At 36.8% G+C, this 27044-nt stretch overlaps 4 protein-coding genes, 2 long non-coding RNA genes and 1 other non-coding gene across 8 annotated transcripts; 2 read left to right on the top strand and 5 right to left on the bottom strand.

The window, feature by feature from the left end:
• Positions 1-281: 281 nt before the first annotated feature.
• On the top strand, positions 282-5441 carry LOC103445799 (O-fucosyltransferase 28-like). Of its 2 annotated transcripts, none has more exons than XM_017334910.3 (10): positions 282-777; positions 859-935; positions 1028-1098; positions 1201-1289; positions 1405-1537; positions 1636-1865; positions 1959-2435; positions 2641-3370; positions 4476-4724; positions 5171-5441. In XM_017334910.3, the coding sequence occupies exons 1-8, from the start codon at positions 398-400 to the stop codon at positions 2873-2875; spliced, it is 1692 nt and encodes a 563-aa protein (XP_017190399.1). In that variant the 5' UTR covers positions 282-397; the 3' UTR covers positions 2876-3370; positions 4476-4724; positions 5171-5441. The 2 variants fall into 2 exon arrangements, with proteins under 2 accessions (XP_017190399.1, XP_070675390.1); XM_070819289.1 differs by having other exon boundaries at positions 4391-4724.
• On the top strand, positions 4480-5441 carry LOC103444731 (uncharacterized). The gene is made up of 2 exons (XM_029101703.2): positions 4480-4724; positions 5171-5441. Exon 1 carries the CDS (start codon positions 4480-4482, stop codon positions 4711-4713), a length of 234 nt encoding a protein of 77 aa, XP_028957536.1. The 3' UTR covers positions 4714-4724; positions 5171-5441.
• Positions 5442-5501: 60 nt separating this feature from the next.
• Positions 5502-8740, bottom strand: LOC103444741 (proline transporter 1-like). The gene is made up of 7 exons (XM_008383694.4): positions 7961-8740; positions 7263-7487; positions 7051-7145; positions 6757-6946; positions 6463-6587; positions 6111-6326; positions 5502-6025 (listed from the first exon to the last, which is right to left on the bottom strand). The coding sequence occupies exons 1-7, from the start codon at positions 8052-8054 to the stop codon at positions 5648-5650; spliced, it is 1323 nt and encodes a 440-aa protein (XP_008381916.2). The 5' UTR covers positions 8055-8740; the 3' UTR covers positions 5502-5647.
• A 3281-nt stretch (positions 8741-12021) lies between these two features.
• Positions 12022-13003, bottom strand: LOC139194518 (uncharacterized). Its single transcript, XR_011579452.1, has 2 exons — positions 12707-13003; positions 12022-12557 (listed from the first exon to the last, which is right to left on the bottom strand). It is a non-coding gene; the product is annotated as an uncharacterized lncRNA (long non-coding RNA).
• A 3647-nt stretch (positions 13004-16650) lies between these two features.
• LOC103444749 (lectin-like protein LEC) lies at positions 16651-17730 on the bottom strand. Its single transcript, XM_008383701.3, has one exon. It carries the CDS (start codon positions 17728-17730, stop codon positions 16651-16653), a length of 1080 nt encoding a protein of 359 aa, XP_008381923.3.
• A 2492-nt stretch (positions 17731-20222) lies between these two features.
• On the bottom strand, positions 20223-24200 carry LOC139194509 (uncharacterized). Its single transcript, XR_011579442.1, has 2 exons — positions 23892-24200; positions 20223-20408 (listed from the first exon to the last, which is right to left on the bottom strand). It is a non-coding gene; the product is annotated as an uncharacterized lncRNA (long non-coding RNA).
• MIR393H (microRNA MIR393h) lies at positions 23971-24087 on the bottom strand. The gene has a single exon (NR_161617.1). It is a non-coding gene; the product is annotated as a microRNA MIR393h (primary transcript).
• Positions 24201-27044: the final 2844 nt, after the last annotated feature.

Below are 27044 nucleotides of genomic sequence, written 5' to 3'. Positions count from 1 at the left end.
AGTATTCATTTTCATTTGTAAGTTAAAGATTTTGTATTTAGACCTTATATATGACAAGTTTGAAGGGTAATTATAATTGATTGACTACGCTCAAATCTCCACCTCTAAAATAAGTTTATCATAATCATATTGCTAAACAAACTAGTGAATTACATAAATATAGACAAAAAAAAAAAAAAAAAAAACCATCACAAACACAGAGCCTCCTCCGCCTTATATTTCGCTCCCACTTATATTCCAACGCCATAAAAAATATAAAAACAAAAAAGAAATTAATCAAACATGGCAGCAACTCCCTCCCACTATCCCCCCTCAACCCAATCCCCTTCCCCTTTCTTTCTCTTTCTTTACAGTGCTCTGCATTTCCTCTGCATTTCCTCTGTTTCCCTCCTCCCCTATGTCGAAATCCACTAGTGATCACAACTCATGCGCTAGGTCGAGGCGGCGGCATTTCGAGGCAACGGAGGGGCAACCGGGTTCCTCCACCAAGTTCGATGACGCCAATGCTCATGCCGTGTTTTTCCGCCGCAGGGTGCGAAAGTTGTCCGATTTCTCGAGCTGGCGGTTGTGCAAATGGACTTCAATGGTTTTGATGGGTTTGGCCTTTCTGTCAATGTTGGCCAAGTTTGCCTTGCTGAACACGTTTCCAGAGTTGAAGGTGATGGAGAAAATAAGTTTGATTCGACCTTCACTGATCGAAGGGACGACGACATTGAAACAGAACATGGTCAGATTAGGTGACAGGGTAAATGTGGCTAAAATGCTCATAAGTTCAAGGTCAGATTGTTATCTTTTACTGCATTTAATTTTAAAAAATTGCAGAAATTGTGATCCCATCTTTTATTTGATTTCTGCTAGTCAGACCCTTGATATTTGGACGCCATCAGAGAGTTATAACTACTACCAATGCATAAATCGAGCGAAGAAGGAATTTTGTACGTCCCGAAAGCTTTCTTCCCCAACAAGTAAGCTTTTGTGATCCATCAGTGAAACATTTTACATAAATTGCAAGTTCCATTTCTTGCAGTGAATGAAACAGCCACAAATGGCTACATCCTTGTTCGTTCCAATGGCGGATTGAATCAAATGAAGCTCGGGGTATACACTAATAATCGCGCTAAGCTTTTCTGTTTTCGGATTTTCCAATTCGGTATATATTTCTTTTTCTTATTGCTTCTTATGAACAAACTGGAATTGCAGATAAGTGATATGGTTGCCATAGCAAAACTTATGAATGCCACTCTTGTTCTACCTTCTTTAGATCACATATCCTTTTGGACCGACCCAAGGTTATGTTAGAGATTTCAATATATATATATATATATTCGAATTAACTTACTAACTGATTACTGTATGTTTATAATTAGATTAGGCTATTGTAATTGAGTTTTTTTTCCTTCTCAGTGACTTTAAAGACATTTTCAATTGGAAGAACTTCATGGAAGTTTTGAGAGATGATATCATGATCGTAGAGTCTCTCCCGTCGGAGTTTGCAAACATGAAACCCCGCCATAAGGCTCCAGTATCTTGGTCAGGGGTATGATCAACGTTGTCAGTACCATTTTCGACAAAACCAGTGAGGTTTGATTGTTTGAATCTAACAATGTCTAACAATGTCTAACAATTTGTGACCAGGCCAGTTACTATAAACAACAGATGGCGACATTATTGAAGAAGCACAAGGTTGTCAAATTTACCTTCACAGATTCCAGACTTGCTAATAATGTTGATAGCTCGATCCAGAGACTCCGTTGCCGCGCCTTTTATAAGGCACTGCGCTTCGCAGTTGAAATCGAAGAGCTTGCAATGAATTTGATTTACAGATTAAAGAACAATGGTGGGAAATACATTGCTCTCCATCTAAGGTTTGTCTAATTAATTAAAAAAATGGGATATTTAACATATTCTTGCTGTCCAAGTAAAGTTTCTAACAAGTGATCGGAATGTTACAAACGCAGGTATGAAAAGGACATGCTTTCTTTCACAGGCTGCAGTCACAATCTCACTAGAGAAGAAGATTTAGAACTCGAAATGATAAGGGAGAAGACGCCACATTGGAAGCACAAAAAAATCAATGGTACAGTGCAGAGACACCAAGGGCAATGTCCCATGACCCCAAGAGAGATTGCTGTTTTCCTTGAGGCAATAGGGTTTCCTTCGGATACAAAAATTTACATAGCTGCAGGTGAAGTCTACGGGCAAGACGGGCTAACGTCACTGCAAGCCAAGTATCCAAATCTATTTTTCCACTCAAATTTAGCATCCGAAGAGGAGTTGCAACCTTACAAGGATAAGCTCAACCAGCTTGCCGCATTAGATTATATTATAGCAGTTGAGAGTGATGTTTTCATCTACTCCTATGATGGAAACATGGCCAAAGCAGTCAAAGGCCACAGAAGATTTGAAGGTTTTAGGAAAACAATCAGCCCCGACAAGTAAGCACGATTCTTTCCTAACTAATTTCAGCTCAATCTTTACTCGCACTCTATCTAACGAGAAAAACTTACCTGTCGCGTGTTGCATAACCCCCTCTCAACATCTCTCTCCGTAATATGGTGATGTGGCGAGAGATAGAGGGGTAAGTAACATGTTTCATTGGGAGTTTCGTATCTGACACACTCGATGTTACTTGCCTTGCAGACAAAGATTTGTTAGATTGATCGATAAGTTAGACAAGGGTATGATAACTTGGAAAACATTCTCGTCCCGAGTTAAGAGGTTACACAAAAATCGGATGGGAGCACCATATCCAAGAGTGCCCAGAATTTTGCCTAGACTGGAGGAGAACTTTTATGCGAATCCATATCCAGGTTGCATTTGTGAAAGGACCAATGAGCCAGCTTCATCACCAGCAGGGAGATGTTCATCCAAATGACATTTTCCTTTATATAATGTACATACAAAGTGTATCATATATGAAGACAATTGAAAATTAGATTTAGCATGTCCTTCTTTTGTATAAACATTGCATGTTACAACCCTTTCGCGGTTCTGATTATAGACCCCGAGACAACGATTTCCACACTCTTGTATTTTTCTTTTGTAGTTTTACTCTTTTTTCTATCGTTTGATTATCACAAAAATAAGTGTGAGAATTGCAATATAAGAAACGAGATTTTAAATTGCCAACATAATGTAGATTATGGGAGATTCAAACTGGCTTAACTCAAATCTATCGTTATCTTAAAATTTTAACTATGACAATTATTACAAGGCCCACCATGACCAGGCCCAAATGAGATGATCCAGCAAGAAAGCAAAAGGGCACGTTCTACTTTGTTCCTGGAGTCTTCGTTGTTGGAAGCCTTCGGCTTTAGCATTTTCCACCTCCAAGTCTCTTCCTCTCCTGAGATCAGGTCCTCGCATTCAGGTTAGTAACAAGGGTTTTCAATTTTCTTCCTTAATCTCTGAAATTATTACTTGGATTTGTATCAATTTCTGAATCACATTCATAATTTGCGAGCTAAATCTTCCTACTTTTCGTGTTTGCCATAGCTGGGTTATTCTTGTAATTACCTGTGCCATTGAAGCTTGGTGGGTTCAAAGTTATGATTTTAAAGCTTCAATCTGACATGGGCTTTATTGGGTTTTTGAGGTTTTACCCCACTGCTTGAGGGGATTCGATTTTTCCTGGGTTGCTAGGTTTTGCATCCGTTTTTTGGGTTTGGTATTTAGGGTTGTTTAAAAGTGAGGTAATTTGAGTAGTAATCTCTCTTAGTTACTGTTGTTTCTGTGGAGTCTTCATTTTTCTGCGAGTGTTAGAATTTATGTAAAAGGGGTTGTTTTGTTTGTGGGTCATTTGATTTGGAGCTTAAAATAGTTTTGCTCTTTTAAACAAATTAGAATAGTATAACTGATTGATCTAAGGTTCGATAATGATCAGCCTTGCGTTGTTGCGTTAATCGTGACGACATCTTCCTAAAATACCGAGGGCAGAGTTCGTGTCAATCTACTATTTTAGATACAGGGTTCCATTCATCGTAAAAGTTCTATATATTTCCCAAAATTATGTTTACGGAAGTGAGAAAGCACACAATGAGTGCTTTGCTGGTGCATGATTCGGCGACATGGTCTAGATCTACTTCGATTTTGTAAGATATGAGGGATTTTCTCCTACAAATAGATGCAGACTCTTCTTTAGCCATCAGAACGGATTAGACAACTACTGAGTGGCATTTAAGCACTCATCTCTGGATACAGTCATACCGTTTGTGCTGAAGTTGCCACAAATCGAAATAAGATTTGAGATTATGTAAACTTCGTTATAAATATGAAACTAATTTTTTTTTCTCAGAAGCATTCTGTGCTTTCTTTTCCGCTGTCATATCTTTTGAGTTAACGCACATAATGAGTTATTTAGCTGGTCTCCTTTTTCTCATTTACGTATTAGATTGAAGAGGGGATGAGGAATGGAGATTAATGCCTAAAAATCAAAGTCATACGTCGTTGTATGAGACAAATGCTTCATTTTTCAGGTAAATGGGTCTGGGTACACTACTTGAAGGCTTTCTGCTTCTTGCAAATGCAGTGGCGATTTTAAATGAGGACCGCTTCCTTGCGCCTAGGGGATGGAGCCTCTCAGAATTCTCAGGGGGCAGGACAAAATCAGTCAAGGGACAGATTATAGGTCTCATCTACGCAACACAATACTTGAGAGTTCCTCTTGTGCTACTCAATACTGTCTGCATCGTTCTAAAATTGATATCTGGATGATTCCAAATGAGGTAAGATATATATCTATGTCTGAGTACAGTGTATAATATTATTATCCAAACAAACTTAGTCTTGAACTTCTGCTCAGGTGAGGTTTGTTAACAACTCTGGTTATGTTTATATTCTAGCATTCTTATCCCCACAGCCCCGAGCCAATAGCACCTGGTTTGCTGGAGTCGTATGCATTTGACGATTCAATAGTGTTTTGTTAACATATGAATATGCCATAATGTGGCTTCACTCGACATTAATAAATACAACAGAGCAAGAGAAGATTTGGTTTACTAGAAAAGTATGCATTTTTACAAGTAGCAACAAATTGTTGCCAAGTTATTTTTTGGCCTCTGTATTTTGCATTGGAATTGTTGGAACTCTTAGCTTAGTATTTGGGATTGTTGGAACTCTTAGCTCTTCCATATCGAAACTTAATTGTGTTTTTCCTTCTGAACGGATGCAGGTTATTTGTTCAGAAGATTCGTCGAATTGATATTAGGAATCGGCCAAAATGGATCTCTCGTTTCTCGGAAGGCTGAAGCATTAGGTTGATGGATATTGTTTGAATGCTGTATTTTTGAAGTAGTTCTTGTTCCTCATTGTTCAGAAGCTGTTTGGCTTTAGATATTAATTGGGTGGTCAGGCCATCTCAAGGTAAAATTCATTTTTACGGTGTAATTTCCTCGAAGGTATTAACTTTTCCAACATTTTAACGCCAAATTCGGTCCCCGTAATTGTTTTTGTTACATTTTCGTCCTTGTAGTTTCGTTTCGTTTCAAATTTAGTCAAATGTATCCGCTAATTGATTTTTATTCGTTAACTATGCTATAAAATGTTTAATCCTTGAAGAACAAATGACATAATTAAATGCGCAAATTAAATACAATTGTGGGATCAAATGGCAAAGAAAGAAAAAGGGGAGGGGGAGGAAGAAGATTACTCATAGATCAGCAAATACATGGTACGTTTTGGAATCTACGGCTATGAGCCTCAAGGCCGAAATCAAAGCTGCAACAGCCAAAAGGCCGAAGAAGCCAACATTCAGCCAATGCCAGCACTTCTGTGCAGAAGTCAGCTTCTCCTTCTTTGCCACCAAATACATGTGGTTTGCAAGAATAAATGTGAGGGGGAATGTGCTTATGGCTCCTGTGAGGCTCATGAAATCTCCGAGGAACGGCAGCAGAGCCGAAACCAGAGTGTTAATCGCCAAGTAGCCGCCTCGAACGGTGATTCTGAATATCAAGTTCTGAATTTTCAGTGGACTTCCTTTGATGCCGAACTTTGTATCCAGATATTCGTACATTGGACTTGCAAATATCTGCAGGCAGCGGTGAAAAAAAGCTTGTTGGGTTAGTGCATTTACGGAAAGTGAAAGAGAGGGGGTCAGAAGGAAGAAGGTTTACATGCAGGGCAATGACTGTTTGCAGGAAGGCAGCAAAATTGGCCATCGCCCTCACCCAGACCGGTCCGTTGACGTTGTTGAGCAGATAAGATGATGTGTTATTTCCATATGCCCAATACCCTATAAAACAGACGGCATACAACGGCACAACACCGGCTGTGAACTGAAAGTACAGAGCTTTCATCATGTTGTCAACCACTGGCTTCCTCACTGTAGCCTGTCACATAATCACAGCCAAAACAAAATTCAGTGTGGAAAGCCTTCCATGGACAGGCGACTGTGGTTTTCGCAAGATTTCTCATTACTCATGTCAGCGTTCTTGCAAAAACTCGAAAGATTGAAGCTTTTGGTACCTGTATCTCTGGTAGCATTCCCGTGTTGAATGCAAAAACAAGGCTAGCAGCCGCTCCGATTGTAGTAAATATTCTGCTTGTTGAAGTCCCTGGGATGTCATAATCCCTGGACGGTGCTTTAAGTCCTAAAACAACATAGCTATTGTTAATGAAAATCCAACAGTACAAAGTTCTTCATTTAAAGCAAGAAAATGGCATGTGCATCATCCAAATCGACCTCAAAGCGTGAAACATCCAGAAAATTTCTACACTTGTTCAAGTAGTACGGAAGAAAGAACGTGAGCTGATCCTTACCATCTTTAAGTGACAGTACGATTGCTATAACAATATACATCAAGCTGAAGACTGTTGAAAACCCCAGCCAAATCCTCAGAGCTGACAAGTGCGGTATACTTATGGCAAATACAGCGCACACAAAGCCTGAAATGGCAATAAAATGTGGTAGCTTCATGGTATGGTCATCCCTAAACAGAACATACGCAGCCTGCACTCGAAATGAACGACAAGTTTTAGAAAAATAAGACATTAACCTGTTCATACATGCACATAGTACCATCGGATCGGAGTTAATATGCAATGTGCTCTCACCTTGAGTGCCTGACCAGCCAAGATGATAAAACCAGTGTTAATCATGAAGAGATTGACATATTGCAATCCCCATGTCAGAGAGTAAGCTTTCTTGCCTGCAATGAAATAGCCCCATCAGGGAACAATACAGCCAGGAAAGAAGAAATCGAAAAGGTAAATTCAACAAACGAATCAGATCAATTTTTCGCTTTTGCTATCCTTTTCGCTCATACCATATATAAATCCAGCAAGGTCTCTGTATCTGATGTGCCTAACCCCTCCATACTCATGAAGCTTGGCAATGAGAGCATTTGCATAGAGTGATATTGCAGTGGCTAGAATTAAACCGATCACACCGCCGATCCAACCAAGAGGAATCATGACATTACCAGAGTATCCCAGAACATACGCACTGTTGATACCGGTGGTGAGGACGAATCCCACTTGAAACCATGAATCTGTGGAAACCAAAGAGGTAACATGAACTCACAACGAGAGCAATTTCAGTACCAATATCACAATTCACAAAGCTATTTGAAACCATTCAGAATTACTTCATTACAAATGCACTAAATTACCAAGAACCACAATTCGAAAAACTATAAATTCATGAACTGCAATCCGGAATCTAAAAACTGAAACTTTTTAGGAAACCTATGAACAAAATTAGAAGAAAAAAACGATTCATTTCCTCAACCACATGAAAAATTCAAACTTTAAGAAAAAAACCAGAAAAAACCAAACCCAGATGAATAAATAAAATTTTCCTTCCGGGATTTCGGAAAATGATTGAAAAAATAATTTCCTTCATCCAATGGTCGAATTGTGATACCAGAACAATCAAACATGCAGAAAAAAACAAACCCAGATAACAAAAACATAAAAAAAAAATATGAACAATTAATATTAAGAAAAATGAAAATTTCAGAACCTGTGCTAATCTGATGAGCGGTTTCTGGGATTTCGGTGCTTTCTTCATCATGAACCTTTCTAGAACCGGAATGAGCTTCACTGGTAGAATCCATAGTCGACTCTCGATGATGTCCTTGCCCCGCCAGGAGCCACTCGGTGATGGTTATCTGCTCTTCCCCGTCCTGCTCCGCTGGCTCCACCTCCTCCTTTGCTTCCGAGATATCAGTAACTGCCAGCGTATCCCTCCTTTTTATAGGCCCCAGCTGAATTCAAGCGTACAATTCCACTTCAACCAGCAAAAGGTAGCACCCAATTAGAAAATTCATTAAATTTCAAATCTTTTCAACGAATTATTCTTTTCGAAAATTTAATTAAATTCCAAATATTTTTTGTGTAATTTCGCTTTCGGTATCTCCCTCCGGATTTCTTCGCCGCTCGTATCGGTTTGGCGCTGCTTTGTCGGAGGCGCGTGAGATGCGTTGAGCATCCCAAAGTATCTTATAAATTCTCGACGCGTGGCGGTTCGTTAGATTTCGTTCCCCACCCGCTTTCTCTCTGGGAGTGTGTGACCGTTCTGACCATTTACAGTTGCGCGCAGTGTCGTTCTGGTTTTCCACCGCTTTGGGATCGCGCGCATGAGAAAGTGCCACGACAGTCGTGGACTTTTGGAGCCGTTAGATTTAGTTGAAGATTTGTTGTGTACAAAATTATTTTGAGAGCAACTTATATGAAACGCGTTTATCGTCTGATATTCTGCTTCTGTAATGTTATGTTGAGCAAAATATACATTACATTATTGGATTGATACGCTATATTGGCGAGAAATTTGTTCGATATAAGTTATTCTTCAATAATGAAGAGATAGCTTATTAATAAAACCGACACATTATGATGGGGAATGTAAGCCTTGACCTAGTTTTATACTATTTTCTAAGACGGGTGAGATCAAGAGTATGTTATAAACTTGAAGGAGACTTCTGATCAGTTGGTCTAGTAATGTTCAATCATCACTTGGTTGGAGAGATAGTAAAACTTTCTTACAATCAATGTGTAGTTTTAATGATATCGCATGTCCAATAGATACTTGTCATGTGTTAAAAAAGTACACCATCAATTCAATATGTGTTTGTCACTCGATGCCTTTGTTAGAAGAGAATTTATCTTAGAAGAGATTTTAAATCAACAAAGCTTAATGCAATGCACAAAATTATAGCTACTTATCATTGCAAAGCATATGCAATTACCACGGGATGGTAGTTTTGGACAAATTTCAGACATGTATTTCTTATTGCACATCCTGTATTAGGTTCCTGACAGTTGTAAATCACACGATAGTGGTCAGAATGAGGCTCAAATGCCTCTCTGAGTCCTTGGACTCCAAAAAGCTAGATTATCGTGGCAAAGGCATCAATCCGTCCTTTCAAAAAAAAAAAACATTGTAAAGCATCGGCATTTACATTTATTAGTTTATTCCAAATAATTGGAGGTCCCTTTAGGAAGAATCTCTCTAAGATTTTTATTTCCTTTTTCCTAATATATCTTGAATTGATGGCTACCAACCCAACCATCTCTTTTAAAATGTTGACAAGTTTAATATGGTATTTCAACTTGTTCACAATGAAATGATTGGAAATCGTTATCATTCAACTGTTTAGGTGTGGAAATCGCAAAATGTTTTCAAACATTAGGAAGAGAAATACTAAAGAGACTCTTTTAAAAGTATGACTTTTAATAGATTATTTGTCATTTTATGTCTTTGGCATAATACAGGTGTTAACGTTATGAAATATTATGTAAAAAACATGAGGTTGTAGAGATTCCATGAAGAGTCATACTTTGAGATAGTCTCCTTAGCATTTCTCACATTAAAAAACTATGAAGTGTCGTAATTAAAGAATCTTCTAATGAAGTGTCGTAACTAAATAATCTTCTAACATTATTGATAGACTAAAAAAGAAATTGAAATGAAGAGACGAGAACATAAAAATCACAACCATTCCTCTTCATGCACTTCCAAAAAAATAATCCCAACCTTAAAGTTTTAATAAATTAAAGAGAAGTAAAGGATAAAAATAAAAGAAGTATGAAATGAGGTTTCACTATTCTAACCACATTTCTATAGAATTCATTTGCAAGAAACACTTGTAGTGCTACTTTAAGATCCACTTGAATTTTTATTAAAGATTGGTTTCAAAAATATTTTTACCAAAAGTGCTTTTAGTAATTTTAAAAGCACTTTCAAACAAATCCTAGGATTATGAATAGGTAGTGATATCCACACACTCATTTTTACTTCTTACACACCCCTTTCAATTTTCAATCGTATGATCAAATGAATTGAAAAAGATCAACGACAAAAAATTAATAAGAGTGTATGAGAGATAAAAAATAAATCTGAATAACACTATCCACTATGAATTTATCCATTTTTCTCTCCACTTCGTTGGATAAAGTCTACACTTTATATTCACTATGATTAATGATATTCCACAAAAAAAAAAAAGAATGATATATTCCACAAATTAAAATATATTTGTTATTATTAAATTCTACGCATCCTATTGAATTTTTTTTTAGTAGAGTTAGTAAGTTAGATGGTTAGCTATTAAAAGAGAAAAAAATCGGTAAATTTTGGAACCGTACTAAATTGCACAGACATAATTTTTGTTTTTTGCTACTTCGGTATGTATCATTTGGTGAGCATAAAAAAAGGACTCCATATAATCATGGATAATGATTGCATGACTAAAGTAATTTCTCTCCCCTCTCATCCCCTTCTTTTAATTTAGACCATTCAAAAAGAATCATATGGGTTAGAGTTGTGCCACGTATTTAACGAGCCTTATATAAGTTTTTTTTTTAATTTCTTTTGTTAAAACACAATTGAATCAACAAACCATGCACACAAAATTTTCCATCAAATGCTTAAACCTCTTCAACACCCACGGAGAGAAGAAGGCCAACCACGGTTGGCGTGTGGGAGAGGAGAAGGGTAAATGGTGATGTTAATTGGGGGATAGAAGGGGAAGGATTGTTGAACAAAAGCAATAAAAAAAAGGACACTCCCGATACTGTTCACTTTAACGAAAAATCATATTTTTACATTTAACTGATACTATTCACTATACCTTTAAATGGCTTTTCATTAAAAGAGAAATTTTTTGAACTTTTCGTTAGTTTTCCTTAAAAAAAAAGTTCGTTAAATATGTGGCATAATTCCAAGTTATTAAATTTCTTTTAAACGGCATTAGATTAAAAGAAGAGTCGGGAGACGAGAGAATTCAAGTCGAATATTAATAGTGGGCTTTTCTTTCTTAAAAACAGTCTCTTTTTTTTTACCGAAAATTCCGGATCAACAATCATGATTTCTCAGAAGTTTGCAAAACATTGGACAATCGAAGGGAAAGAAAAGAGGGGTCGCACTCAGACATTCAGAATCCCACTACGACCGTTGCTTAACGTAAAGAAGAAAATAATATGCATCGATCTTTATGTGCTTTCCACTAAAATTTGGATGCTTTGAGGTGAGGCTGCTTTTAATTTCCATTTGTTTAGGGTTTTGGTGATTGATAAAGTGATTCCATTGTTTTCAAAGGCTCTGGTTTTTGCGGTTCTGGTCCTGTAAACTATTAGAAATGATGATGTATGTTCCTCTAAAGCTTTCGAAACTTTATGTCATTCGCATCAATCATTAAGTGCACTTAGATTATCTTCAAAGAAAATGTCAAATTATAAGAGTCAAATTACAATTAATGATTGATGTGATAATTTGAAGCCTTATGTCAAATTTTATACTTCTGCAACCGAATTGTTAAATGTTATTTTATTATTTAAATAGAGTTTTAAATGATTGTAATTATTAAAAAAATATTGAAACAAAATTTTTATTGATTGAAATATTAGTGGAATAAGGGACCAATTATTAAAATAAATTAAAAATACATTTGACATTGATGTTAAATTTGACATCAAATCACTAAGTCTTCAAATCCAATCAAATAACACTTCGGTTGGAAAGATTTTTGATATCAAATATGCACAGTGGCATTCCATTTAGGATTTTGACATTTCCATTCGAGATGCTCTTAGGAGTAAATTGGATAATGCTTATGTAGGGAGCACTTTTTCTCCTTCTTATTAAAAGGATGATAATATTTTATATTAAGAATTTAAGGGGGCGTTTGTTTGCCCTCACTAAATGGGACTGGACTGGACTAGATTAGAAATTAGGGCAGTCCGATGTTTGTTACACAACCGGACTAGCTTTAGTGGGATTACCCTTCACTCGCCTCGACTAAGGGGCTCGCTAGATCGTCTTAGCGAGACCCCCCGAAAACAACGGGAATGCTAGTCCCGTATCCTTCGTCTGCAAGTCGCGTCCCGTGAACCAACATGAGCACCATCATCACTTCTTCTCCAGTGACCAAACCAGAAACGGTTGTCGCCGATCTCCATCGTCCTGTAAACCTAGCACCCTTTTTGGCATTTCAGTCGGTGATTTGGGGTTTTTCGCCATCTGGGTCGACCCGAACGACATCAAAGATGGATCTTTTGCTACCACCGCTCCGCTTTTCCCACTCCATCTCCTCCTTCCTGGCTTCCCACAACCTGAAAACCTAGAAAATCGAACCCATAAAACCCATAAAACCCAGAAGACCGAACCCAGAAAACCCAAAAAAAAATCTGTGAGATGAGCTTGAATCAACGATGGGAGTGATGTAGATCGAACCCAAAAAACATAAAAATTGTTGATCACAAACTTTACCTATCTTTCACCTTCGAGCCAATTGCACATGCACCCTACCCCAACTCCTTAATTTACACTCTATTTTTTGCTTTGTGGTTTGATTTTGAATATTTGCACAGTTGATTATAAATTGTGAGAGGGAGGGAAGAGGGTGAAAAGGTGGGGGAGAAGGAGCTGGACGGAAACGGAAAGGGAAGAGATGGAGAAAAGGAGGAGAGATAGTTTGACTAAAGAAAAAGGGAGAGACAGAGAGACTTACTGGAATCTTTTTTTTTTGTGTAACAAACATCATTCTAGTGTTCTTTGATTCCTTTAATTATTTTTTTATTTGCAGTTGCGGTTAACAATGGTGAGATTGATGACAATTCCAATACGGCAAGAAGAGAAAAAAAAATTTTATTTTTTTATTTTTTTATTATTTTGGTATTTAATCCGACATTGCACCAAATACTTCACTAAACTAGTCCAGCTTAATCTAGTCTAAGCCAATCCAGCTTAGTCCCTGAAGTTAATCCAGTCCGAGACAGTCCGGTACAATAAACGCCCCCTAAGTGTTTTACATAAAGTACTTGTAGGTGATTCTCCCAAAAAAAAAAGACTCTAAAAAGTGCTAGGAGTTAGTCGGGCAGCGAGCAAGGCCTACGGTCTTGGCGGGTTTTTTTTTTTTTCAATTAAATTTATTATTATATAACAATAAAAATATATAAATAAGTGACTACAATTGATTGAATACATAAAATGAAATATGTATTGAGAGTTATTTTATAAGAAACCGTCTAGAGCTGCCTAGACCTCTAGACCGTTTAGGTGGCCGCCTAATTGCAGCCTAGAGGTTTTTTGAACTCCTAGGCCCTAATAAAGATGCCCAGCCTCTGCCTAAATCGCTTTTTAGGTGCAATAAAGTACCAAAATGTGCTTTTATAATACAGAGTGCCAAATTATTTCTAATTGTTAGTTTTTATTCCGTGTGTACGTTAGAAGCTTCCGAATTTGTTACGATTCATGTTAAACTTTCCTCAAATATGAAAATTTAAAGTATTTACGAATTTTCCTTGTGAATGTAGCATTTTATTGACTCATATGCCACTAAAAGTTGATCATGCGCATTACGCAATAATTAAATTAATAAAATTGTGACGAAATTGATGGTCAGGAGATTACTAAAAAGAGGAATACAATCATATTTTCACAGAATTCACCATCCACAAGATTCAAACATAAGACATCTCACTTCTAAATAAAGAGGAATACAATTAGATCGTAGTACTAAGTAGCTGTAAAAAAACACAATTAGAAACGTATTGATTGTCTAAAGTCTGTTTTACATTACACTATCCATACCAATTTCATTGGATCAGATCCACAAATGTACGCGAGGAAGAGGAATATAAAAGTTATAAACTGGTTTGAACCAGCTCTTTTCCAGCCCATTGCACAAGCTTACAAGTCATACATCAAAATCCATGATTAACAACATTGTTTAAAGATAACTCAAACTCCTAATACAATTTGGCCATGGTTTTACTAGAAAAAATTCAGAATGTCTTCTTCCCCAACAACGAATCGTCGACAAACAACAGCTAAGATCTTCCACAGTAGGCCGAAAAAATAGATTTAAGATTTAGGGTAACTACATTTCACTTCTTCATGTTTGAGGTGATTTTCAAATGAGCCACGAGTTTTCAATTTTCTCACTTTGCTCCCGGTTTTGAAATTGTAGCAATTTACACCTTTAGTCTAATGATTTATTTGAATTTTCGTTCAATTGATGACATGGTGAGCATTGAAACACGTAAATGGGTCGATACGTAAGCCACATTTATGACATGGTGAAACATACTGCAAATGCCACTCATATTAATGTATACATTAAAATTGACTAGATGAGACGTAGACGTCACTTTCTTTTTGGATTACACAACTAAACGAGATGTAGATGGAGCATTCTCAATGCACACTGATGATTAAGACGAAAATGTAACTAGAATATTAAGAATGTAGACACATTCGATTAGATTAAAGGGGCATTTAGATGTATGTCCAAAAAATCAGCTACTTTCGGATTGAGTCCAATTGGATGTCCTTATCAATTTTGGGGATTTATCATTTGATGACTACTCTTCACAATACACTTACTTTACACATAGAGATGATGAAGATAGTGAAAATTTTGAACCTCATAGGAACTCTATGTGGTACTAAGTCACTCATGTATCTTACCATGCAATGTATAAAGTGTAAAATATTGTACTAATTCATTATATATAAATTGTTATAGTGTGTTTAAATTTTTTTCATTAATTACTACATATTTTCCACACTCACAATGTTTGCCAACTCGCTATATAAAAAAGGTCGTACCCAGTGCACAAGGCTCCCGCTTTACGCAGGGTCTGGGAGAGGTGAATGTCGGCTAGCCTTACCCCCATTTATGGAGAGGCTGCTCCCAAGTTTCGAACCCGAGACCTACCGCTCATGGGCGAAGGCACTTGCCATCGCACCAAGTGCGACCTCTTTATCGACTTAAATCAGTTAAATCCATCATGCAATGCATTTCCTTCCAATTTTTTGTGATAAACTAATAGATAATTGACTAAATAAACATCCTGCAAAATTTCAATAAAAATTTCCAAGTTTTTCTTACAATTTTTGTGGTTTTTATTCAATTTTTATCGATATCGATATGATAATATCCTGATATTTCCATCGAAATTTCCGTGTTTTTAGACTATTGATATTTTCGATATCATCGATATTTTAGATCTTGGTCAGGAGATTACTAAAAAAATTCTGTAAAAAACACAATTTGTTTTCCTGAGTACATCGATATTTTCACATTAAGGGATGAGGAGGTCGGCTAAGCCACACAATGAGCAACCTAATTTAGTATCGAATTCGCCATCCACAAGATTCAAACCTAATATCTCTCACTTCTAAATAAAGGGGAATACAACCAGACCGTAGTATTGAGTAACTGTAAAATACACAATTAGATACGTATTGATTGTCTAAAATCTGTTTTACAGAGTTACACTATCCATACCAATTTCATTGGATCAGATCCACATATGTACGCGAGGAAGAGGAATATAAAAGTTATAAACTGGTTTGAACCAGCTCTTTTCCAGCCCATTGCACAAGCTTACAAGTCATACATCAAAATCCATGATTAACAACATTGTTTAAAGATAACTCAAACTCCTAATACAATTTGGCCATGGTTTTGCTAGAAAAAGATTCAGAATGTCTTCTTCCCCAACAACGAATCGTCGAAAAACAACAGCTAAGGCCTTCCACAGTAGGCCGAAAAAATAGATTTAGGATTTAGGGTAACTACATTTCACTTCTTCATGTTTGAGATGATTTTCAAATGAGCCACGAGTTTTCAATTTTCTCACTTTGCTCCCGGTTTTGAAATTGTAGCAATTTACACCTTTAGTCTAATGATTTATTTGAATTTACGTTCAATTGATGACATGGTGAGCATTGAAAACTGTAAATGGGTCGATACGTAAGCCGCATTTACACCCCATTATCTAAAAAACTCATAAATATAATGAATAAATAGACATAAGAGGTGTAATACACTTTAACATAGCAAACTTTTCACACTTGCTAAATTGCACAAAATGGAGCTACATGATGAATGAACAAAACAGATCCACATATACACACGACATATGTGATCATCAGACCTAATTGCATTAGAATTTGCCATCAGAATTCACACCAGAACTATAGCATTCATCACATTAGTTCGGGTTAGAAATGACAATCGGCATCTTTCTCTACAACTACTTTGATCTTCACATACCTGAGATCCACAGCCGTTGCAGGAAACACAGCCGGGTACACCAAAACAACAGAATTCATCACATTTTCGTGTTAGAGATTACAAACAACACTGGCAACATACATTCACAGGAAAAAAAAGGCCACGCCCTTGAAGACATTACGCACTACTACTTAATACCATCGGCATCTTTCTCTACAACTACATCGATCTTCTCGTACCTAAACTCCACAGGCTTTGGAGAAAACTCAGCAGGGAACTCCGTGTGCCTACTGATGATAATAGCCCACAAAAACAGCATCACAAATGCCACCAATGCCCCACACCCAGTCACGAAGATCATCCTGGCAAGAACTGTCAATGGGCAAATCCCCCGCTTCTGCACGCTCAAACTCTCACCATGTCCATCCACATACCCCCTCGGATTCACCGGCAGAGAATGCATTGACTTGGGAACATTTCTAAGCCTAAAATTCCATGAATACACACTGCTAATCTGTGACGAATTTCCATTCGAATTCGAGGAGCTAATACCTACATACACATCCTCACCTCTCCACATTCCCGACATATCTATCCCATATGCCGTAATCGGAGTATAAGGCCTCGAATCGTCCATTTTGCCTAGCCTAATCTCCAATCGTTTCGAACTAGCATCGTAATCGATCCAACATTTCAACTTTTCTCCACTATTAAGCACCAAATTCAATTCAGAAACATTACCAACAGCTAGAGATACAAAGCTACCAACATCTACCCCTATGTGATTAGCATTCAAATCATTCATATCTCCATTCATTTCAGTATCAAATTCAATACCCAGAAATCGATCGTCACCTTTAATCCCAAACGGGCCCTTACCCGATAATCTGGACCCCAAATCTCCGGGAGCAAAGACGAGCAAGAGGCCGTCGCCGCCGTCGGGCGTCATCGAGAATGCGAATTCGGTTGAAAACGACGTCGGGTTGCTGAGATTCCCGTCGAGAAATTTAAAGGGTTTTCTGCGGAGGAGAAGACCGGAGCTTGAGACCGACGGCCGCGTAAGGTTGACATAGGATCCACCGCCTGCTAGCGCGGCGTCACCGAGGAGGGCAATTTCGGAATCGAAGTTGGGATTGCTGCTGTTGTTTAGAGGTTTGGGCCCGGAAGAAGAAATGGGTTCTGCAATTAGGGTTAGGGTTAGGAAATAGAAGGAGGAGAGGAGGAAAATGAAGGGGAAATTGCAGCAGGAAATGGTGAAGTTCGCCATCGTTGTTTGCAGAAACCCGAGGCGTCTTCGTGCACTTCCCGAATCAGAGCGATAGCGATTCAACGATTTTCTATTTATCCGATCCGAAAAACGGATATTTCTAATTTTTGGTAAAGCAGTATTGCGTTTTTCTGTCCAAAAAACTCGCGACATATATAGGCTCAACGACGTCGTGTTGCCTTCACAACGACATCCTGATTTAGGAAGTAGTTGACGACATGAGTCACGAGTCAAAACCCTGGTATTTGTTTGGTCGAACTTTGTGGTGATAAAATTTTGGACTAACTATATTTTACATTTTTAAGGTTTTTTTTGTTAAACGGTAAATTTTGTTATATTAGTAATTGATAAAGTTTAAACTTATACCGTGATATAAGGGCTCAACACATTTTCGTCACTGTGGTAAAAGACCGCTTTTACACTCTCAATGTTTGAAGTCATTTTAAAATAAGTTATTAGGTTTCAATTTTTTCACATTACACCTTAAAATTTGGTGCCCTATCAAATTACACCTTTGTCTATTGCACCTTAAGATTTTGTAACCTGGGATTTGGAGAGATGACGTTGGAGGAGCTTGGAGGGGGTTTTTTTTTTTTTTTTTTTTTTTTTTTGTTGATAATGGAGGGCCTGGAGGTGGGAAGGGACGGGAGAGAGTTCTCTCTTTCGTTTTCTATTTTAATATTTTTATATCATTTAATTTTGCTTTTATGAGATTTCTTTACTTGTTTTAGAAATTTTTAATTTTTTTAAATATGGGCTTTTGAATCATTTTGTTGAGGGCTACATCTGTCTTTAAAAACTTTACAAAATTTTTGGTGTCCAGATACGGCTTTTGGGTGTATAAAATACAACTATTTATTAAAAAGAAAAAAAAGCCCAAACAACCTAAACAGAAACAAATCTAAAGGCCCATTTAACGTATAAATATCCAAATCCATCCTTTCCATCCGCAACAAAATATGAATTGTATTTGAAATCCAAGGGCATCTGCCATAAGAATTGACAATTAGTCAACAACACAAAGAATCGTTTAAATAAATGGTGGATTAACTTGTTGATTAAGGGTTTTCTCTTTAACTCAATGCGCTCAACGCTACGCAATATTACAAGAGCTTTTACACGCGAGTAATTAGCATATGAGTTTGCAACGTCCTCATAGATTAGGAGGGCCATATATTTTTTTTGTGATATATGGCTTGTCTGAAAGTTCTTTTAAAATAATTGAAAACACTCTTGATAAAAATATTTTTGAGTACCAAAAATACTTGAAGTGCTTCATTTTTTAAGGAAGCACTTACATTTTTGTTAAGGATTGGTTCCAAAAACATTTTCAGTCATTTGAAAAAAAAAAAAAGAAAAGCTCGAAATGAGCCTATAGATTCCTAAGTTATTTTATAATATCCCGTTGTAGTAATGCAAATACCATGACAGTGAGGAATAGCTCGCTATTGGGATAAATGTTAGTGTCTAATGTTGTTTATTGGTCATATTTATTTGGACTTACAAATATGACATTCTCGTTGCATGAAAGTCTTTCTCTATTTCAGGAAATTTGTAACTCATGTGACTCCATGCATTTGAGCTCGTGTTCAAGTCTCTCACAAACTACCCCCAAATCATCTTGAATCCCTTAAGCAGATGTTCATTTTCTTCCCTATTAAGCAGTTGTTCATTTTCTGCCCTAGCTTCTCATGCAATTTGAATTCCTTCCCTCAGTTGTCTCTGCCTGATACTGTAAAGAGCTCTTCTTATTATTCTGATACGGTAGCAGGAACTCACTATGCCTGTATGTCGAATACAAAATAATACTTCCATTCTTTTTCATATGGTAGCTTCGAAAGATAGCAACGTAAGGGTAACGTGCAACTTTATGAACACTTCTTAATCAAATCCCCCAAGTAATCAAATCCTCCAGGTCCCGAATACACGGCTGAAAATCGAGTCTCACAAAGTGCAAATATTAAAACAAGTAATCGAGAAGAAATAGGAGTGGAGGGGCTTGAATTTGGAGGCAAGTCAAGGGTTTTGGGGTCCCCTTGGTTGCCACAGCAAAGCAGCATCCAAATCCTTCAGACGGATTGAACAGGCAAGTCAAGGGTTTTGGGGTCCCTTTGGTAGTTGCCACAGCAAAAGCAGCATCCAAATCCTTCTGATGGATTGAAAAAATTTCAAGTGTGTGGGGGTTTTGTTTTCGCTGTTTGTGTGTCCTTGATAAAGCTTTGTGTAGTGCAGGAGGGAGACAATTGGGGTGCATATCTTACAATTCAAGATAATTTGTACACACACGACACTCACGCACACACACACACGACACTGGTGCCCCCAAGCAAATTCTTCTTCTCCCACTTTGGACCCCATCTGCCATTTGAATTAGACCATTCGTTTAGTTGTAAAAGATTTAGATTTAGATGATGATGGTGATGATTACTATTAATTACTACCATGATGAACAATGATGATAGTTAGACCACGCAACATATTCTACTCGAGAATTCTCCAAACTTTGCATAGATTTAGGAAGCTTCTGAAATCAATAATTCCTTTAGGGTTTCTTCATTGTTGACAAATTCAAAGTGAAAGCTCATCATCTAATTACTTAATAGTGCAAGCTATCCTCCACAATACTACACAATAGCGTAAAAGTAACATTTTCTTTTGTGGGGCTCATCCTCTTTCACCTGCACATTATACAGCATAAGTAACTATGTATTCTACGAATCTACATATTTGTTTAAAAAAAAAATATATACACAAATAGACTTTAGGGATAGTTGACGCGTGCTCGAGTCCAACCCACATTATAGCTCTCACCCAACCCTTTCCCATTCCCCTCCCCACACCTCAATTTTTGTGGCCGAAACCGTACCTAAATGTATATGTCGACGCATACAAGACCATTTTCAATCAACAATTTTGTGATTTAAGTCTATCTATTAATTTAATAACAAAGAAAAATAATTAAGGTGTTGCAAGGTTGGGAGTCATCAGTCTTGCGACAAAATAAATCAAGTACACCAGAACATGCTAGAATTTTCATACATTTCGAATGAGTTTAACAAATTGAACCTGTATTTCAAAATGAGAGAAATGGTTAAAAGAACTTTTATTAATTAGATCTCATCTCATCACTTGTACATAATGTCTTTGCCTTTGCCTTTGCCTTTGGTGCACTCAATGCGAGGCCCAAAAGTGGGGGGAAAAGGAAGTCGTTAAGTTTATAAAATCATTCCTCCACTACCTTGGATTCTAATTAAAGTCCTTAAAAGCGCGAGATTTGGAGTTCTTGACTTTGGTCCACTGCAGTTCATGTGGCCATGTGAGTCTGTTCTAGTAGGTTCAAGTTCAACTGGATCTCCCTAGTTTCGGGTGGTGGCAATTGTAGAAAATAACTAAAGCCAGCAGCAACACTTGCAGTAATTCATGCTAATAAACCACGTGGTTTCTACTTGCAATTTGTCAATTTGATCGTCAAAGTGAAATTACCTTTACAAAAAGGTGAAGTCAAAGTGTTGGAAGGTAATGATCAAAAGTTTCAGAGATTAGGGTTAAATTGTAACGCAAGACATCACCTTGACAGCTTCCACTTTTATGCTAATCATGATTCATGAACTGGAAAATCAAGACTTACTACCAGTTTCTAAATCAAGAAACTTTTATTTTTACATTTTCATGTTTCACTGCAAAAGAAAATCGATTACAATTTATTTACCATAATGTTTTTAAGGAAATTTCGACAGGATGAAGGAAATTTGATTAAGAATGTATTCACCATAATGTAGTAGTATACTACAAATTGCTAAGATTAATTAGTTTTAACCTATCTTTGTTATAATGTAAATAAGATTTTTTTTACAAGCAATGGAGCTAGATTCCATTAACCCAAATCAAATCTAAGAGGTGCCAAATGGGTACATATTCTCCATTGATCAATTTTTTTTATCTAAAGAGAGATTCGTTCAATCAACAAATAAGATAAAACCCCTTATGACTACCACACACAAAAACTAGGTGCACATGGTGTAATATGTCACAAAAGATGATAAACGCGATAAATCATGCTTTGAATGCACACATAAGCCATCACTAAAACAACTAGGCCACATCGCACCACCGCTAGAACAACGAGACCATAAAACTCACCAAAGCGACATAACACAAAACATTAAACAAAACTAACTAATTCGAAAAGGGAACTAGAGTGTAGTCAAACTTGGATTTGAGAGGATTTTAAAAGACTTTAAAATCCTAGTGTAGTTAATTAAAAGATTTTAAAGGATTTTAGAATCCATTCAAATATAGGTGTAGTCAATTAAAAGATTTTAAAGGATTTTAAAATCTATCCAAATCTAAGTGTATTAAACAAAATTCAGATTTTGGAGGATTTCAATAAGTTGTGGATTTTGTGGGATTTGAGAGCAAGAAGTATATATAACCAAGACTAAAAAGAATCCAACCTCACCCCCTAGGATTTCAAATCCTTTTCCATATGGGCAGTCCTCAAATCTCTACCAACGATGTAGGCATGTATGATCATCAAAGGACATGATTGATCTAGGATTTTGGTTAATACTACTCTCTCGCCATTTTGATTTTTTAATGTTTGTGGTACTACAAGCACTACTGAAGTACCACAGCGTACATCTATGACAAAATGGCAGTCGGTGGTGATGTTTGTTGGTGGTGTAGTGCTCAAAAGCTCACAAAAGTTATGTTGATCTATTAATTGAGAAAGAGATGAAGCTGTGGTTGTGTGAAAGGAGACCCGAAAAGAAGGGGATAAAATGACTATCGAGTATAGTAGGGCAAGGGGAAAGATTTTTCTTTTTTTTTTTTCAATAAAAAAATTATATGAAAATCTACCACAATCCACCAAAATCTACAAAGTAAATCCATTCAAATTCTTTAAAAATCCATATGAATTTTGTAGGAGTCTTAAATCCTCATAAATCCTATCAAATCTACCACTTTTTAAAATCAATTAAAATCCTTTAAAATCTTAGTTGGACTACATCCCCACGATACCAACACCGCTTCTAGAGATATCTATAGCATTCACCACAAGAGCCGCCACAGGTTTGGTCATGTAAGGCGGCTGGGCCGGCTGAGGAGCGCAAATTCACCCTGGAGAACGAGTCGTAGGAGGTGGATTAACCCGCCACAACCACAAATCTTACCCATACCCACGGATCTAGCCCAAAAGAGCTCAGGAAGAGCTTCGTCAAAGGAAGGGCGAGCTGCTTGAAAAATTGTGGGAGAGGGGATGGTGAGGGAGAGGAAGAGGCGCGAGGTAAGGGAAAGGTAGGGGGACAAAGACGAGGCGGAGGGAAGGGAGGCATGGCACGAAGGTAGGGGAAGCGGTGGGAGAGTGGGGGCACGGTGTGTGGGAGGGGACAAAATAAATGATAGGCGTGACTCGAATTAGGGGGCAAATGGTTGCCGCCGACCCCCAAGCCGGAGCAAGAGGCAGGTAGCTGTAGGTTTTCGGATCTAGGGTTTTTGGAAGGAGGGAGTTAGAGAGAGTTGGGGGGTGAGACATCTGGTTTAAATAAAAAATAATAATTAAATAAGATTAATAAACATCAATGACACCTGTAAACAACGTGAGTAAAAAAATCAATTGATTGTTTTCCAGAGTTCATTTCTGGGTTTTAGCGTCGAACTGTATCCCCAGAAAATCAGATCCAACATGTTCATATGCGATTTCAGGTTTGGTTAACTTGTAGCTTTGCCAAATATTCTATATACAACACAACAAATAATTACATAATTTAGCAAGATATATAGGAAGCCATATATGCAGAAAAGCATCCTCAAATTTTAATTGAAGAAACAACAGAGATTAATATATACAAACCAAAATCTTTGACCAAGTTAATTTCATGAATAATTGGGGATAGAGAGGAGTTCATAATTAAGCGTCAAATAGATTTTCGACATGATGAAAAGACATATATATATGGTAGAATCATAAGTATAGAATGCAAAACCCTAATCGAAATGCATAATTTGTCTCATTAACTATGACGATGTGCATCTTTTTTTCCAGTCAATGAAAATATTCAGATGTTGGCTGCTGAAAACATAGATTTTGGAAGCTCGATCTGAAAAAAAAAAGAAAGATAGAAGAAGAGAAGACATATATATGAAAGAGTTTGAATTACCTGAACAAGAAACCGTCGAGTTTGGCTGAATACCTTGAACGTGAAAGAAGTCGTTGATGCAAGATATATAGAAATAAGTTTGAAGCTTCCAAAGGAGAAATCCAAAGGGATAGCATGATCCAAACCAAGCGATGGACATAAATAGTTAGCTGGGATCAATGCGATCCCTTTGGATGCCTCCTCTAGAAGCAATTAATATATGAAACCAACCCAGCACTTCGCTTCCTTCTCAAAACTCTCTGTGTAAGAGGAAAATGGTATTTGAGGGAGCCTCCAATATAAAAGAGGGAGTGACTTCTTCATCTTCGATGTTACCATTCATATATTTTTATTCTTTTTGGATAATACTTGCATTCCCTTCTTTAGGGGTGAATTTATTCTTCTACTTACAAATAATGTATTTTTACTTTATAAATTTCATAATCAGAAATTTTCAGTCTCTTAATCTTCATTTGAATATCATACTTACAAAAAATCATTTAAAACGGAGATCGTTTATTCCTCCAAATATATCAAGTAAATGGACAGTTAATTCATCATTAATATGTTACTAGGTACTTACACCATTGATTTATTTGATACAATTTGAATGACTAAATAATATCCGAGTTGAATGAATTTTTGTAGAAATAATCTTCAGATGAAAATTAAGACATTGAACAGTTTCAATTATGAAATTTTTACGATGAAGACACAATATTTACAAGTGGCCGGAGAATGAGTTTATCTCTCAAAGAGGAACATGCAAGTTTTCTTCATTTTTTTATTTATCAAAATAATCATAATAAAAACCTTTTCCATAACAATTGATAGCGTTAATGAGTTAAATAGTTAAGATCATGATCTAATTATATTTTTGCACTACTTATAACTAAAAAGGCTTAGCTTCGGCTGTTGAATGGTGAGTTCTACACCAACTTGTTATCACTGACTTGAGGTTTATCTCAAATACCTTCCCTATCTTATCACATATAAAAGTTTAATTTCCAGGATATTTTTATTTGTAGACCCCATTCTCAAACAAACTAGACACATGGAAAAGGTTTATACGTTGTGTGTCCACATTAGAAGTCCCCCAACAAGTTGGTACAATCGTATTAATTTTTGGTTTAATTTCTCAAATATTCTCCTCATCTAAATCAAGGTCTGTGGTCCAACCATGTTCCCCCTCACAGACCTACTCTTTTTCTATGCTTTCACAGAGTATTGCACATTCTCATTTTTTTAAATTTAATTATGGTATCTAAATATATATTCAAATATCCGTCAATGATAAGACCTTATAATGGATTTTGAGATTGGAAAGGGATACTCTCCGGATCCCTTCCACCAAGTCCACCAAGACCACAAATACGAACTTTTGAAATTTAATTAAACGGCTACAAACAGGGGTCCATTTTTTAAATTATAATAACTTTAGCCGTTTTATCAAATTTCAAGAGCCCGAATTTGTGGCCTTGGTGGACTTGATGGAAGGGATCCGGAAAGGATCCCTTTCCCTTGAAATTAAAATGTTATAGCTAGTGGGATCCACAAGGTGTGTGATTTAGTCAATCAAGGCACCGGTCTTCCTCAAAGGCGAGATATTTTTTAGTGTGTCAGAACATGGTGTGGCATAATACAATACTTAAAAAAAATTTCAATCGCTTGTATTATGAAACTTAACGCAACGAGCCATGTTTCTAGCTAGTACTTTGAAAAATTTCTCCTCAATGTAATGTAATTTAGTATAATCATTTAAAATATGTGGTGTAGTTGATTAATTCATATTAGAATTTAAAGCACGTCGAGAGTTTGATTCCTCTAATATTACAAAAAGAAAAGTTAAAATTAAATTTTAGTGGAAAACTTCAAATTATTAATTACGAAGTTAAAGTATTGGTCCTCACTCTTTGACAATTGTAGTTGAAATGTTGGAAACCCTAGTGTTAGTCCAATGAGGTTCTTCCGTTTAGTACGCATAAAAGGAGCATTTACCAAACCACCAAAAAAGAAACGAGATAATAGAAGACATAAACGATGATCCATTCAATTTTGTTATCTTTTCTTTAGACACCAAAGTACGAGGACCATCACTACGAAGGCCTCTAAATGGTGCACATGGATAGGCGCAAAAAAAAAAAGAAAAAAAAAAGGTATCAATCTTACTAACAATATTGATTAATTTCTTAGCCGTCCACTCACCATAATATATACATAGATACTTACCTGAGCCCATTTTTAAAAGAGACTCTACTCCACTGTTCACGGAACGGGATCAATACTTTGTCTAGTGACCATGTATTGCCTACATAACACTCCATTATTATGGAGCTGAAACTGACATAAACAATGAACTATAGACAATCCGTATCTAGTCAATACTTCGTTGCTATACGAGCAAAGCAACAGTCTATGATATTTGACCGTGTAAACTCTAAAGCAGGATTCATGCTCAGAAGCTGGTTCTGTACATATTTTACAACTTGTATTTGATAAGAAAATGAAGTCGAACTAGTGAATTTTACATGTTATGTTACCCCATAAAATGAATCTTTGTGTATTGCTAAATTAAATATAGCCACCTACCACATGATTTTTTTTGCAAGATTGATTTATGGATGGGGTCCTCTAACCACTATCCATCTTCATAACATGACTATGCATTATACATATTGTCTATAAGTGTGGAAGTGGAATTTTACCTTTTTCCTCAATTCGGCAGCAACCTTTTTGAAACCTCTCACAGTCTCACTTGTTAATTAGAAAGAAAAACTTGTTCCATAGTAACAGTTACTTGTCATCCTCCATAAATGGTGACTGTAGTGCAATACATGATAGGGCAAAACGACATATTTTAGTGCTTGGCTAAACAGTTAATCCTGCTTCTACTCTAGTCATCTCGGCCGTTCAAAATGCGGGGCCGTATCAAGATTGCTCAGTTGACCACTCCAGATCATGATGGCATGGATGGTGCTAGATCTTGTCCACACTAGTGAAGCACTGAAGCATATAGGTGGACCACAGCCACAGAGCAGGTTTGTCGATGGTGCTATACAGTGGCTCCACGGTCCACCATGCATATATATTTTACCTTCCCACGCATAATGTGAAAATGGGGTAATTTGTGATTGGCTTATACTGTCTGATGTGATTTGAAAATAGGGTTTTGGC

This window comes from Malus domestica, chromosome 01 (genome assembly GCF_042453785.1).
Source record: "Malus domestica chromosome 01, GDT2T_hap1".
Classification (NCBI taxonomy): domain Eukaryota; kingdom Viridiplantae; phylum Streptophyta; class Magnoliopsida; order Rosales; family Rosaceae; genus Malus; species Malus domestica.
Note: the sequence above shows the minus strand (reverse complement) of the source record. Positions and strands in the feature narration are given on the sequence as shown.